At 40.1% G+C, this 16,408-nt stretch overlaps 1 protein-coding gene across 3 annotated transcripts in view; it reads left to right on the top strand.

The window, feature by feature from the left end:
* Window positions 1-92: 92 nt before the first annotated feature.
* Window positions 93-16,408, top strand: part of LOC110984076 (uncharacterized) — a 35,457-nt gene continuing 19,141 nt past the window's right edge. The window contains exon 1 of one of the 3 annotated variants that reach the window (XM_022243881.2): window positions 93-306. In XM_022243881.2, the coding sequence (XP_022099573.2) occupies window positions 241-306 (66 nt within the window). In that variant the 5' untranslated portion in view covers window positions 93-240. Of the gene's footprint in view, window positions 307-9,135; window positions 9,341-9,776; window positions 9,898-16,408 lie in introns of those variants that run through there. The other 2 variants (XM_087131733.1, XM_087131741.1) reach the window with 2 other exon arrangements.

The raw sequence follows: 16,408 nt of genomic DNA, 5'->3' as shown, positions 1-16,408 counted from the left end.
GTTAGTACGTGAACATGTTTAGTACATGTACATGTCTGTTGACATGATTATCGGAGGTAACCGGTTAACATCAAGGTACAAAGTTGAATGAGTCAGACTCGCAAAGTACCAGTATAAAATGGCATGCGTCAGTGGACTTGTGTATTTCCGCGTTGGGTTGTACTGTGTACGTACGTACATGTAGTTGTTTGTTTCGCTTGGTGTGAATCCTGAGCAACCTGAATAAGGACTAAATTTAACATGGAGGAGATCTTACACTCGGGCTTCCTGACGAAGTCGCCCCCAGAACACAAGATTAACCGTGCGGTAAGTAGCTAATTCGTGTGGGTACAGTGTTTACATGTTTTCCATTCGCATGTATGATCAATGTGTTGACATTTTTGATTTTACCATCATGCCAATTAGCATGTACCTGGCCATGTTTGCTTCCTTTTTACCTGCATGCCTGCTGTTAATCAACGTCCATAAACTCACGTGTCTGATGGATTGTTAGTGGGCATGTATTTAATTTGTTGTTGCTCAGTGCAGAAATTGACAAATTAGCAAGTTTAATTCAACTGAATGGTGTCTTTTGCCAAACTCGGGTTAGAAATTTGAACTTTTCTTGCTTAAATATTGTAAAAATTTACCTAAACAAGGCCTATTAGGACCGAGTAATGGTTCCTTAAGGTCAAAATGTTAGATAGTTTGAGAAAGTGGACTTTGTTTCCTTATTGTAGGAACAGGGTGCTAATGGTAATGAACCCCATCATGCCTGTACAGACATAACCAAAAAGTGCTCGTCTGCTGAATTTACAAAAAGATGTGATATATGTTTTGCAGTACCTGACACTCTCTTTGCCATCTCTTTGATATCACGTTGTCCCTGTTACACCCCAACTATAGTGCTGCAGCTGGGCTGACCCAAAGTTCTATTGGTGGCGAATCTCTGTAAAACATTTCTCAACCTTCTCCGAGTTTATGCAGCTCACACCTGACGTAATTAATAATTCATCTAAAATATGGCACTTAAAAATAAACTCGTTTCTTCAAGCATGAGTTGCTGATGTAAGCAAAATGATTTGGGCATGCACACACTGTGCTGCAGTTGAGCCGGCCCAACTATAGACCCGTTGCGTGAAGGTGGAGTCAGAGGCTATTCTTTGTTAATTTAATTTCAATGAATGCGCAAAAGATTTACGCGAGCCTATCCTTGAGGAAGAAAGAAATGCCCTCTAATGTTGCGTCATACGCAGGGGGTCTACATGTATAGCACTCTGGTGGGGACGGTCCCATCTATAGTTGGGCAGTTGGGGCATACATGTAACATCCCTGCTCACTTGGACCAGAAATAATCCTATGATATAAACATCTCAATCCCCAGGTAAGCACATGTATTTGTACTGTACAGTGAACAAACCATCCGCGTGGCAGTCAACGCTAATGACTGTGGCCCAAAAAAAAAAAGAAAAATGAAAGTGACAAACATGACAAAAGGGGACATGTTTGTAACTGCAGATTTGAAGTAAAATGGTTTATCATAATTTGTTGGCTTCCTGAAAATTCTAGATATAAACTTGTTGAAGGTTGATGTGGAATTGAGTTGAACGTTGGGTTTGTTCAGCTCTTTAATATTGGAGAATCCTGTATTTGATTCGGAGTTTCCTCGTCCACCTTGTTGACCCCAGGACTCATAACTAGATTTCAATGTACGTTTTGAACATGGCAATGGATTGGTTTTATGGAGGCAATACCACAGTATTAGATTGAATAAGTTTGGAGCTCGTCAAGCAAATCTGGCAGAATGTCATAAAATAAGGAAAACTTAAGAAAAGTTGAAGTGTTACACCTTTAGGTACCCTACCACATGTATAGTACATACGTCGTACCTCCATTGAATCTCTGTGTTCTGCTGGGCTTGTCAGGATCAAATTTCTTTTCATGAACACTGCATCAGTGTACGTGTTCAAAATCAGTACATATCGGTATGTGTACAGTATGCATATTTACATACTAGTACTCATATCAAATTTGTTGGAAACTAGCCCAAGATATTATCTGTAATACCTCTTGGGTGATATACATGTAGTGTAGAGAAGCTGCATGTACCATTGCAAGGTACATGTACATTTACTGCGGACAGCAATGAACATCAATGGCTTCCCTTTCCGTACATGTACATACAGTATCTATGTGTAGTTCTGTTTTGACCATTTTTTTTATCCGGTTTTTGGTGAACTTTACATGTAATTTAATATTAAACTTAAAGATGACTAACAAAAGGCATGCAATAGAAATTGTCCTTGACACTGCTCAAAACCCTTGCTCGTACGTGAATGAAATCAGGGTTTTGGAGGTTTTTTATTTGTACATGTAACCTTGGTTGTTAATCTGCAATTCCAAAATTTCCCCCAAATGCTCTTGTGCATGTCACTTTACCATGCAAATTCACGCAAATTCAAGCTTGGAACGGTAACCCAAACAGTCCTCAGTCCTCCAATTTCAATGTTATTTTACATACCAGTACATACATGTACACCCTACATAGGGTAATTGATGTAACTTGTAAGCATTACAGTTACCAATCTCAAGGAAACAAAATTTGCAGACTGCCAGCGTACTGGTCAATATATGCTTAGTAGACATGTACCCTTATACCTGCACATCACTTTCAAAGGTGCTTCAAATGTACATGTAGCCATGAGCACATGCAGAAATATTGGGAGCAGGACCAACTGCAACAATTTATCAGCAAAACAGTGAACATGTGTTGACATTTATCAGTGTACAGTGTGCACGCACAATTTGGCTTCACAGAAATTGCGCCACACTGAGTTTAACAAAGAATTTAAACAAAAGTACTAGTACATGTAGTTTTAGTGCAGTCAGACGTGTGTTGAGAGGCTTTTACTTCATAGTGACAGTTGCCACACGTGGACAGTTCTGTTTTTCTTAGAGAACGCACATCTGCATGTATTCAAATGTAGAAGGCAAGTGGTATTTATAATTTGAAATTCCAATGTGTGCTTCTCACAGTATATGTAGTTTCCCAGTTCTTTGTTGGTCAGCTTGTGGTTCCAGATGAGCTTTAAATTCAACGTTTTCCCAGTATTTGCAGAAGAAAAACATCTTAAACCATTTGAGATAATAATAGCATGTGACATTACATGTAGCATCCTGCCAATATATCATGATGTGACTTGACAATGTCCATGGTCTACATAGATGTGTGGCCTGAGTTCTCTGTAAAGCACACTTAATGGATTACCAATGTGGGCAGCTGCACAGAATGCTGAGAAAGGGTTCTGTTAATAGCCACAGATGTGGGTAGACTGACTTCACACATGCTTAGGATGTCGTCACACATGTGCACACTAAAGCAGGACATGTGGTTGCCTTAGTGTCAGGAGTGTACATGTACACGTACATGTATGTGCGTCAGCAGTGATTAAGCAATCCGGTTCTTAACCTCCTGGGTGGGTGTTGGGGGGGGAGGTAGGCTCTGACTTAGCTGTGTGTCACAAGGACGTCCAGGATAATTCTACCCGTACATTTGGCACTCAGCTAGATCAATATACATGTACATGTATGCCAATACTGTTTCTTGTTTTCAATTAACACTCAATTTGCTTATTGCCCATTGGACCATTCTCATTGGGTACACCTCTGTATACCCCAAATGGACTTGTGTTGTACCGGTACATGTACCCACAATGTGTAGTTTAGGTAGCGCGTCATCTGGTGACCATAAGGATGTGTGTTTTTACTGCACATTTTGTCTGCATTGGCCCTACTCACATTGTACTGGTATGTAAGCCTAGATATACATGTACATGTAGGTACATGTCCAGCTACATGTACATTTGGGAATCATTTACAATACGCGGTATATGTTCGGTACATGGGCTATTCTATAAATTTAGGGTCAGTTCTTTTGTGTCCTAGGCACTTACCAGACATGTACATGTATGATTTTAGAACACATTCATAAAGTTCCAAGAGTGATTAATGTAGGTATTATCTGCCAAACAAGTGTGGCAGGGACACAAAAATGTAACACTTTTTGAACCTTAATTTATAGAATGGCCCACGTGTAGTTCTGTAAAAATGTGTTAATGTTATAAAGCCAATGGCAGAAATGTAAGATTTAGCGGTACTTGTTCTGGTATACAAGTGCTAACATTTATTACTTTACACAGCTACAAAAAATAGCTGCGACTTGCAAAGAAGATTGAGTTGAACTTTATCTCTCAACTGTTGCTGTGTGCAAACAAAACCAATTTGAACAGGTCTTATGGCAGCCCACTGTGTTCCGAGTGGTTTTTGAAAATCTGTACTCAAACGAGCACACAATGGTGTTTGTTTTCACAATAGCACTCGCCATTGTGCTGTAGAGTTTCATTGTCTTCTCAGTGGTGCACCCAGACACTGCTGGGGAAATACCATGTATTTCTTCCGGAGATAACACAGTCTGTGCCAAGGATTGTGGTAGCAGTACAACTTCCTGATCTGTAGAGGTCACATGTCCCTCTGAACATGCTCCCAGTTAAACCAGGGGCACATTGGGGGATGCAGCTCCCACAGTGATGATGTTTTGGTACAGGTTAAATGTTCAGTGTACACTTGTGTGATTACATGTGCGGTACCCTGATTAAAAGCACCTTCTCACAAGCAAAGAAGAGACAGGCTTGCGAGAAAAACTTCACCTACATGTAGGTGCATGGCACACATGCAAAGGCAGTACTTGTTGAAGAGGAATTGACGGCGTGTGCTCAGTGTCTCTTGCATCAAAAAGGCATGAGCCTGAGCCTGCATATGGCGTATGGGTATTCCCACCAAAGGGATAGGGGAAAGTGCACCATCTCTTGTTTTAGCAGGGAGTGGATTGCCAATAAGAGGTAAACAAGGACAAGGTTAAGTGACGACTTTAGTTAACCATGCTTTGGACCATCGGATCGAACGATGCTTTGGATCATCTACGCGTAGTCAACCTTTTACAACCAGACCCCAAGGCTTGGTCACACCACCGGTTTTCCATAGCTAATGTCATTTATCAGTATGGAAGGAACCACTCACATGAAAATAATAGTACACAAAGTCATCAGCCACGAAGGCTGTGAGAGTTGCAGCCACCAACAAAAGATGAGCAACAAAGAGATTTTACAAAATAGTTCAACCAGGCTTGTTCAAGTGTATCCACCAGGTATACCACACATGTGCATGATTAAAAACCGGTTGACCAGTGGTTGAACTACATGCACATGTAACACATGTAAAGTAGTTCACACCTGGACTTCTCCCAAAATGTCCCCAAATTTCAGTGGTTTGAAATGGGACTGGCATCGACAATTCACGTTTATTTCACACTCTGAATTAATACAAAATTGAATTATTGACATCAGGAGCAAAATGTAAAAATCCTAATTAATCTAACAACGGGAAGTAATGTTAAAAGTAGCAGAGTGTGGGGCACATTCAAAAAGCCAAAGCTTGTGGCGAAAATGTCCTTAATGAAAAATATTATAATGCAAAAGCAAGTGATCAGGGATAAAATAAGAAGTTAAGGACTACAAAGATGACAAACATCAAGAAAAGAAAAAAGAATCAAACTGTACCTTTTGGTTTTTATTTTTGAGCTTTACAATGACATTGAGGAATTTGTCTCTGAAGGTGGATTGCACATGGTCACTTGGCAAGCAAGGCATGTTGTGACAAATGACCCAAGTTACAAAAACGTATGTGAGGAAAAAATCTGCCTTTTTTACTGTTGGCAGCTTTGTGAAATGGATGTACCAGTAACTCTTCAGAGTTTAAAAATTGCAGTCATTGAGCCCATAGATTGAGTCTATTCAGCAACCACAATGAGAGGACAATTGGCAGACAATTGCAATTGTTGCAGGAAGTACGGAGAGCTCACTCACAAAAATACCCCCGGTACCTTACCATTTTTGGATGATCAGCACAGACAACCAGATACTTACTCATCAAACTAAAATAGATTCCCTCCAAAGAAGCAAAATGCAAAAATAAAATCAAAAGTGGAAATAATCAAAGAACAAAAAAGTGGCATGGTAATAAATGTGTATACATGTGGTACAGCATGAATATGGATGTAAATGTACATTGTTTTTGTTTACCTTACTGTATGTGGACTTTTTTTGTTTTTTACAAGTGTGCCGGTACCTGTAGTTATGAAGACTTGAAGAAAGTAGTCCTTTTCCTCCCCATTGACATTCCCCTCAAGCTAGATTTTGGAGGATGATTTCTGAGACTGCTTTTCCTCAGTTTGTGGCAGACAACCCTGACCGCCCCCAATAAAATGCCTCTGAAACTGCTGTTACAATGTACCTACGGTAAACTGCATGCTGTGTGGACCCATGCAGGTCCACAGAGTGCCTTCAGACGTTACATGAAGGTACATTGTATGGACCTCTTTTGTTCCACAGTCCCCACAATACATACGCGTACATAAAACAGACCAAGACACACTACCGGTACACTTCCATGAAAATACCTAGAGCTGGTAAACATCTTTGTTTCTACATGTACATGTACGTGTACATAGGCATACATGTACCTGTATGTACCGGTACACATTCACCACCCAACTGTCGCTCACCAGTGATGTCATTTCCTCCCCCACCCCATTCATCTCACCCACCCCCATTCCATCCTTTCCACTGCATGAAAATTTTGTTGTTCATCTTTCCAGATGGGAAATTCCCCGATCAACTGTTCAGTCGCTGTTTCCTCTTTGCCCATTGTTTAAGGTTTCCAACTGCATTTCGTCTGGTTTGCAAAACAATAAAAGAAGGCACTTGTGGCCTGATCTTAAGTAAGTTCCAACAGCAGAGGGCGCCAGACACTACTTTATTCTGGGGTGTCCGTCAGATGGTTCAGTGTGTGGGTGGATTTATTGCCAAAGTTGTACATGTACATGTAATTGGCTCAAATACAGTTTGACAGGTGGGAAAAAAGTGAATGTCGTAGCAACACATTCCAATTACTACCGGTAATAGGTTTGAGGGATACTAGTACCGTAACTTATCACCCAGATACATCCATGTACATGTACATGTCTAAGCCGTGCATGCTCAATCCAACAGGTTTCATTTGAATGGGAAAAATGCAATGATTGCTACATGTACATCTAGATTGAAATGATTCATGAATAGCGTCATATTGTACATGTACACGCATGTGCCTGCCTGTGCCAAAATCTACTCACTTGAAAAGTGGAAAGTCTTTGCCAACATGAATGTGGTTGTATACACACCTGCTCTTGTACAAGGAAACATCTATACTTCGTTGCTTAGTTGATCTTCTTTTCCTGCCATCAACTTTAAAGTAAAACTTCCTGTCAAACATTTAACTATTGACTGACTGTGCTGTGTGACATGGCATTATTTTACACCTGAGGGATGCTTGGCACCTCAGGCAAGCTAAGCCTGCCAGTTTGTATTACCTGCACTTGTCCACGGTGCACCTTTTGAATCATATTTATCTGCAAGGGGATATTTAATGCCAGGGTTGATTTTGTGAACTTGACGTTTCAGCCTTGTAGTTTGAATTAATTGTCGGCATCAAAGACAGAGTCTGACAGGTGACAATTAGTGTACACACTATATAAATATTGGTAAGGGGCAGTTCCTTTGCATCAAGCTTGTAACTTCTAGACATTCCTGTCAACAGTGGCCTGCCATCTTGTGTACCGGGTTGCAATGTTTACATTATACAGTTCAACAATTGATACACTCAAACATACGTGTAGACATGCTTTGATATGAACATACATGTACCTACATGTACCTGTAAGCTGTCTACCCCTGGCACTTGTTTTTTTTTTAAACATACATTTTTTCTGCTGATGATAGATTTTGGGGGAATAGGTCTACTTTGGGTTGCTGTGTTGTCCACTTTCAAAATGCACTACATGTACACATTCTGGGCAACCCAGTTGTAACAGATTGTGCTAAAGTGCATTCGCTGAAACTAAATGGTGTGAAAAAGATGGGCAAAACAATTTAACCTACAGTCTGTCCTGCGCTGTCAGAAATGTTTGGCTTTCTCGTCATATTTCTGCCAGTACAAGAAGAATTAAAATTAGACATTGGAACCAACGTCTAGTTTATCTTCTCCCATTAAATGAGTAACAGCCACTTGTTTCATTTTTTCAGTTTGTTGAATAATTTATTATATGTGTACATGTAAATGTCCAATAATGAGGAATCTAGTTGCCTATTGTAGGCAGGTAGAAATTAACTAATTATTGTAACATTCAGATCAATGATGAGCAGAGAGGCTTTCAAAAAGATCACTGATCTTTTTTTAGATAGTGTAATATTCTAAATTATGAGCCTTCAGATACAAAATTGGTATCTGATTTGATAATGCGTATTATGTGATGCAGCCAAGCAAAACTGAGTCGTTTGTCAAAATATTTTTGGGAGAAGCGTCTCGGAATGAAATGGCCAAAATTATTTTTTTTTTTCATGTTTCAGCTTTCATTTCTGTTGATCCAATAATTGTTCAAGGTTTGGATTTTCATAGAAATGAAGTCAGCATTGTATTCCTTTCGAAGGAATGAAATTCAGTAAATTGGCCTAGTTTGACAAACCTCTCATTTTGCTTGAACACATCACATACCTGTATCATGGCCGTGCAGGTGTATTTTGTTTGACAAACCTCTCATTTTGCTTGAACACATCACATACCTGTATCATGGCCGTGCAGGTGTATTTTTTCATGGTACAACCTCTAGCAAAAAAAAAAGATTAATATCAAAGCCTTGAACAAGATCATCTGAGACACCCAGAAGCTACAGTAGTTGGTCTCTTTAGTACTACAGGAGGCACCCGGGAACTAAATTAATTTGACAGATGTTGATGTCTGCTGGAGAAAAAGAAACTACATGTGCCTACTTGTGTTTCTGCACATGGGGATGAGCCTTCAAGTTGGCTTGGTGACTCGGTTTTGGTTTCCATCTCTCTGTTCGCATCAATCCGCAGGCAGCACCAGGTCTTTTGGGAAAATCCCTGATTGCTGTCCAGTGTACATGTACATGTACATAATCATTACAGCAGAACTGGGGCTAATTATAGCTGCCCTGCTGATTTCTGATAAGCCACTGTTCCTCATCATCTAGTGCGCCTGCCAAGTGCAGAGCAGACTTGTCTCTTAGTGGTCGACACATACTCCATGCAGTCTCTGGACTTCGGAGGTGACTGAGATCGCACTGGCCTAGTGTCATGTGAGCTGCTGCAATACCCAAGTGAGGCTCAGTTGTGAAGTAGCTCTGTGACTCCACACTGGCACTTTACTGAGGAGAAACCGTGTTGCAGTTGTGGCAAAGCTGATACATGTAAGTGGTCATACACCTGTTGTTCCCCTGGCTGTGAACAGGTACAGACTTCTGTACTTGTACTGTACATCTGTTGAAATGAAATGTTGCCCTGTGAAGTGTCTCTTTTCCTGACCTTTTATGTATGTACGGGTACATGTATTCGTATGTTTAGTACAGTAATTGACATTTTCAAAAAAGAGACATGTTTTATTGATGTTTTATTTTTGATGCAAATATTAACACGTACCGGTACTAGGTTCAGGGTGAAAATAATTAAAGGATAAAGGAGGCAGTTAGGTACATAATCTGATCATGTGGCGGTAAATTCAACTTTAGCAACTACCGGTACTCAAATGCTGTTATGATCTTTGGCATTTGCTATCAAAGATAAGTGCTTCGCATGCATTAGTGTATTTGTATGCTATTTCCAAACATTTTGAGGCGTCGTTGAACTCAACCCATTTTGTTCTGGCAATTGGGCATTGATGTGGTAAAAGAGTAGCTCCATTTAAACTTCATGCAGGTTTTGCAGAGTAAAATTAACTGCGGATGTCTCCTGTTCCTGTTTACATACTGTACGTATTCTGCTTCTGTTTGACACAGCAGATACCCTATCCATGTACCATAGGTGTGTAGATACACCCACACACATGTACATGTACGTGTACATAGTGTAAATTACTGGTACTGTATACATGTACATAGGCTTAAATTAGTGCACATGTTTACACAGTGTACATATAGGGTATGACTTGTTTAATCTTGTGATGTATGTTATGAACTTACTACATTGTAAATTCATGCATCATTTAAGTGTGGTATACTTGATTTGGGAGATAGACAGATGTACATGTATATGAACCATTTGTGAAGCTGAAAAGTGATGGATAAAAGGGTTGGTACTGTTCTGTGGGTTAAATTTGTATGAGGACATGCACATATGTGCACGTACAGTCGCATCTAAGCATAACTTTTTTGTTTGTCAAATGACCCTGACCACACTGTGACCTTGTACATGCCTTCAATGTATTTGCCATACCCCAGGGTTCTGCACACAAGGGATCTGCAGGGTTGTTCTCTGTCATAACACATTGAAAACCAGCAAGAAACCACCCTTCTGATGGTATATGTAATTGAAAGACAAAACCTTTCCAGGATATGCAGATGAATAGAATTTTGTCAAACATATTTTGATGCCTTGGGAGTCGGGAATCAAACAAGTTTGGCAAGTCATCCCTGCCATATTTGAGAATTATGTTTTTTAATTTGTGGTTTGTATTCATTTTCAAACATTGAGCCAGTGGCACTTGCTATCATGTACATGTACCATGTGCGAGCTTTCTGTAATACAAACTCATTTGTCTTATTGATAGGTCCTCCGACTGTATGTAACTTGATATTAACTAACAAATCATTCAGGCAGATTTCAGTGAGCTTTCAGAGTTTTAATCTAGTCCCGTCCTAACAAGTCTTATTTTCTTTATCAGAGTTCCTCCAATTCAAGGAACGTTTGTGTTTAATTGACTCTATTTTTAGCACAGGACCTCAGCCTAATCTTTGTGTAGACTCGATTTTGAAACTTCCTTGTTGATGAGATGTACCATGCGGATTGTGGAGCGACTCACCATGCAAGATGAATTTCAGATATTGTACAATGTACATGTACAATACATGTAGACCTACTGTATCGATGTACATGTACACATGTACATACACGGTACATGTAGGATTGTGGAAAAAGTGTAATGTACATGGACATGTACATATACTGTCCATGTAGATGTACCGGCCGTATACAAATGTGGATGCAAGTGCAGGTGTCAATTTTGTGCATCTTGCACTTTCCTAATGTATATTTATCCACGTCTGATAAAAGACTTGAAAGATTGTCACAGGTCAATATTTGCCTCCACAAAGCACAAGGGAAATTCAGTTTAGGACTATGTGTACAGTACATGTACGGTGTACTTGTTCATTGTACATGAAGTAGTAAGGTTCCCTGAATTTAGGTCAGCACATGTACATGCTGTTCATTTTGCAAAGATGAAATTGAATCCGTTAATACAATGTACATGTACCATTCACATTTGCAATTCATTCTCACTGCTTTCTTAAATGCAGTTTCACATTCGTTGTCGATCGGAATTATAGAGGGGATTCAAACAAGGAAATGTTCCTTCATCACTTTGAAACAACAATTGCGGAGAAATCATAACATTTGGGAAGTCGTTCTCTTCTTTATTTGTTTGGAAAGCAAGAGTAAGGCTAATTGTATGCAGTCATCATCCCTTCCCCCTTCCAGATGCTTCCCACATTTCACATTGCTGGCCAATTTATCAGTTGAGAGCCAATCAAGAAGCCATCCCCAGAGACAACCCTGTACTCGGCTTTCCAAGAGTGATTTGAGTATCAGTCATTTGCCAGGAGCTGGTCAATTCGCTCCCATCCTGTCTTTGCTCTCAGGTCCCCCCCTGCTGCCTGGACATATCCACCGATATTTATTTGTAGATGGGACACAGTCTCTGAACACATGCAATTCCAGAAATGATAGCAAGTTGATCTTCATTTTACTCTGTGTCTTGAGCTGTTGTGTCAACTGATGGCAGGCATGTTCCAGGAATTGGTTTATTTTGAGAGGAGATGATTCCACAGTAGTGCTTGGCATGTACATGTCCAGTGCATGCAGAAAAAAACCTGCGAGAAAAACCGAGGAGACTTCTTTTCAAAAGCTGGATGAACCAAGATTTGAAGGGAAGCAAAGCTACCGGTATTGGAGGTTTTTTTATCAGTGGTTCAGTTTTAATTCATTTCTTTCTTCGATCCAAAGACACAAACTCGTGTAATTCACAGGATGGAGGTTATTGTGTAGAGTGAAGTGGGATCACAGATCAGTCCAAGTACATGTATCTCAAAATACCAGTAGTCCTCATTCTGCAACCTACATACTATATTTATGCATTAATTTGAGGCATAAGTGGTCATGCATCACCCTGCTTTCGAGGGTTTTTACTTGGGGAAACACAAGATGACTTTGAAGTTTTATTGTTTATCAATGTGTTCCACTATGCAAGGAGATACTCTACACATTTGATAGGCCTTTATAGTCCTCAGTCTTTCACCTGTTTGAAGATTGAGGACTTTTAGGAATGTTGTCTATTGTACACGTACATGTTGTGGGATAAACTCATCTGTCCCAGTGAAATAAATACCGGTACATAAAACTATGTGTTCCTGAGAACAAATGGATTAGTGTCCCCTGTGCACAAAACAGTATCCTGAATTGTGCCCTGTATGTACAGGGTGCTTGCTTTCAAAGTCAGTAGTGCTATCTGGCACAGGCTGGGTTTGGATCTATCCCTGCGTTCTTCATTGCTGGCCCTGTTGAATGCATTTAAATCTCAGGGAGACCTGTTACAAGAACATCAAACCCGCCATGCATGTGCATGTAGTGTATGCTCATAAGTCCTGATTATTGTTTCACTTATTGGATGTTTTCACACAGTGCCACATACATTGTACTTCACCGGTACGTGGTAATTCAGGGTACAAAGTGAACTTTTATGTGCTGATATTTCTTGAGAAATACCAACTCTCTGATTTGACATTCATGGTGACCCTGTATCTTCCACTACATTGTGTACATGTACATGTGTGCACATACGTAGCCTTTGTAGACACAGATGGATGCTGTTGTACATGTACATGAAGGTGCTTTGTAATGTACCTGTGAAATGGTATCTGCAAGCTCACAACATCCTGAAATCCTGGAAAAGTCGGTGTGTTTGAGTCATTGCTTCCCTCTCCCCAGAGGTCTTAGTCCAAGGAAATTCATATCGTATTTTCTAAATTCTGAGAAATCAGTTGAAGAACAAAATGGATAATCCACCGGATACATGCTGGCAGTGAACTCCGGTACATGTACAGCACATGAAATATGGTCATGCTCAGGAAAACATTTTTGGTAACCATATGTACAGTTTTGTTAGCATGAACACGTATGTGGACCCTGCACAATATAATGTTTAAAACCTAGAAGTGCAGGTGATAGGCAATGAATGTATGGGATGGCAGATGGCAACCTAGAAGTTTGCCAATTAACAGTCCAGGTTGGTTGCCTCAGGATTGGGAGGTTTGCCTGGTTAGAACGCCCAGAAGTGAAAGATTGGGCATGCAATATGTCCCAAAAGTGGACTATGAAATCCAATGCAGTACATGTAGTTTGCATGTGTGTATTCCTTAGAAATACGCTGTACAGGTACATTTCCTACTGCAATGATTGTATTATTGAGTTCCATATCCAATACCACAACTTGTAAGGTCAACTGAGCAACCTTGAACGTTCCAGGGGCATGAGGGACTGTAGCAACTCTTTTCCCCTTCCCTACATGTACTTGCTGATGTGTCAATTTGATACACACCTGTACATGGTCACAGGTACAATGTAGGTACAGGTACCAGTTGCATGGTACAGGTGACCTCAACATGCACCTTTAGTCAACCTAAGATGCATATATGGATACATTACTGTGAAATGAATTTGCAAATGCCAGGGTGTAATTGTGGGTAATTCAAGAATATATTCAGGGTCCAAAAGTGTGACTTTTTGTGTTTCTGTTACATCTGACCTTTGTTATTTGACATGGAAATATCACCAGAATTGATTTCAAACTGTTACTATTTGCTTGGCAGGTACCTCTTGAAGATTATAAAATGTGTCCTGAACTGACAAAATCATACGTGCATGTCAGATGGGACAGGGCCACCAAAAAAAAATAGAGCCCTAATTCCTGGAATTACCCTTGTGATTTCAGATGGCATGTGTTGTGTGTGTGATTTTGGGCCTTTGCTGGGATGAATTTACTACCCAAAAACCCTACCAAATATTGGCTGTATTTTTAGAGGGGGACAAACACTGCACCAGGAAAGGGCTTCAAGGGGGCATTTTTTTCTGATGGGAAATTCTGTAATTTTAGAAGTTCATGACCTGTTATGTAAATTGACAATGAAATACAAAGCCAAGATGTGTTTTCCTATTTCAATGTTGTGTTAACACAGTAATCGGCTTCTCCTAGTGTCAGTAGTGCTAAGTTGGACAAAATCTGTCTCCTCTGACTCATATTCCCTACGAACACATATTCCCTATTTTGAACACGATCATATCTCCTCATATTTTTAACTGTTGTAATCTGTCTGCATAGGACATGTCCTAATTGCTCATCTTTGGACATTATCAATTTCGTTGATGTGTTTCAAATGATGTGGTTCCCAGATCTGATACATGTTAAGTGTACTCAAGGTACTCATTCGTAAGTCTAATGAAACCCATCAATGGAGTTAGCCTCGTTTATTTTAGCAGCCATATGACTAGTAAAAGTCAGACTCTCTTCGATGATAACACCAGGTTTGCTTTCTTTTGTCACTTGTCTTACTGATGTTGATCTTCACACCATGGTTTCATGTTTGTTGTTTAGCTCCTTCTGCTGTTTTGCCAATTCTCATTTTGTAGCACTTTGTACATGTATATGGGTGAGATTTCATAAATGAATTCTCCGTCTATCCCGTCAATCAGTTTGTGTCATGCTGAAGCATACATGTACATGTACCACAGTCCTCTTCTGAGAAGACTCCTGTGAAGATTTTAGTCTCAGCAGAGGCAAAGCAACAAGTTCTGGACTGTGTCTGGTTGTGAATTAATCCTTATGACAAACAAGATGAGTCCTTGTGAGGAATGCCAGTGTTGGGGAACAGTCAGTACTTGCTTTTGGATGCAAAGATCTGCCAGGGCTGAAAAAGCCAATTTTTTAATCAACTGTGTGGAACTGTGGATGACAAACGTGCCAGCAAGGAGAACAGACAGCATGCCAGGATGAATCTTAGCATGTGGGCTGTCAAGGACTTTTTCCATCTCCCAGTGGTAAGCAGGACAGAAAAAAAAATTGGTTCTTTTATGGCTGTTTGTCCCTGGTGTCCAGTGTGCATTGTGTAATGTGCTGGAAGAGAACATACATGTACATGTTGCTTTGCTTCCTTGTTCCTCTTGCTTGGGAAAATTATAATTAGCCCCACTGCCTGCCACAAGGCACCAGGGAAGTCCTGGTGTGCAATGCATGAGTACAAGATGAAAAGGGAAAGAACTCAGAAAGTAAATATTTTGATCAGGAAAAGGGACTCAGAACTTGTTTGTTAACATGTGTAAAAAGCACTGTATCCTCCAAGGACATTTGTTGATACTGTTGTGATTGCTGGCATTTGATCATACTGTGTATCGGTATACTTGTGCACTGCACTTGTAACAATGCATTGCCCTTTTCTTACGATTCCCTTAGGGAAGTTATGTACTCTGACATGTGTAGATACGGTACATGAACAGTATTATGATTCTGAAACGGGTTGAGAACAAAATCTCCGTTCAGTGGGCCATCTGGAAGGCAATAACGTAAGGACAGGCATTTGTTACATATCTACTCATATTTATGAATGCTCAGTCACACGCTCACTAACCATTTGTTTTTGTTGTGATGTCGTTAAACTAAGCAAATATCAGAGTCACCGACGGTTGACAAATGCATGGGAGATGACAGGCTTGCAGGGCATTGTGGCATCTCCTTGTCGAGAGGATTACTGACGTTACCCATCACCCACCAGTGTTTCTCATGTTTTGCCTCTCCCGCATACTTTTCCATTTGTGTTTTATTTTGTTTTTAAATGGTCACTTTTCCCCACATACATGTATACAAATTCATGCTCTTCCAGTTATCGAGATAGTCTTGCATTTATGCGCTGTGCTAGCACAGTACATGAATATTCATTATCACCTTTACCACTGGGCTTATTTGAAACCCTGATTCTTATATTTTTACAGAACTCTTTATCTTTCCTCATCTTCTTTCTCCTCATTCCTGAAGCTCAAGCCTAGAAACCAAGTGTATTGAAAAGTTCATCGAGAAACAGCAAAGAGTACACCGTACATTTAAATGAACCAGTAAACTGGCACAAAGGGCATAATATCAACAAAGTGCCGTCGTTCTTGACAATATTCTTAACAGTAATGTGCACTAACCGTAGTTGAATAATATGTAGCACTTA

This window comes from Acanthaster planci, linkage group LG02 (assembly GCF_054643075.1).
Source record: "Acanthaster planci isolate LZ-2023a linkage group LG02, COTS_SCS, whole genome shotgun sequence".
NCBI lineage: Eukaryota > Metazoa > Echinodermata > Asteroidea > Valvatida > Acanthasteridae > Acanthaster > Acanthaster planci.
The sequence above is the reverse complement of the archived record's forward strand: the minus strand, read 5'-3'. Positions and strand labels throughout refer to the sequence as shown.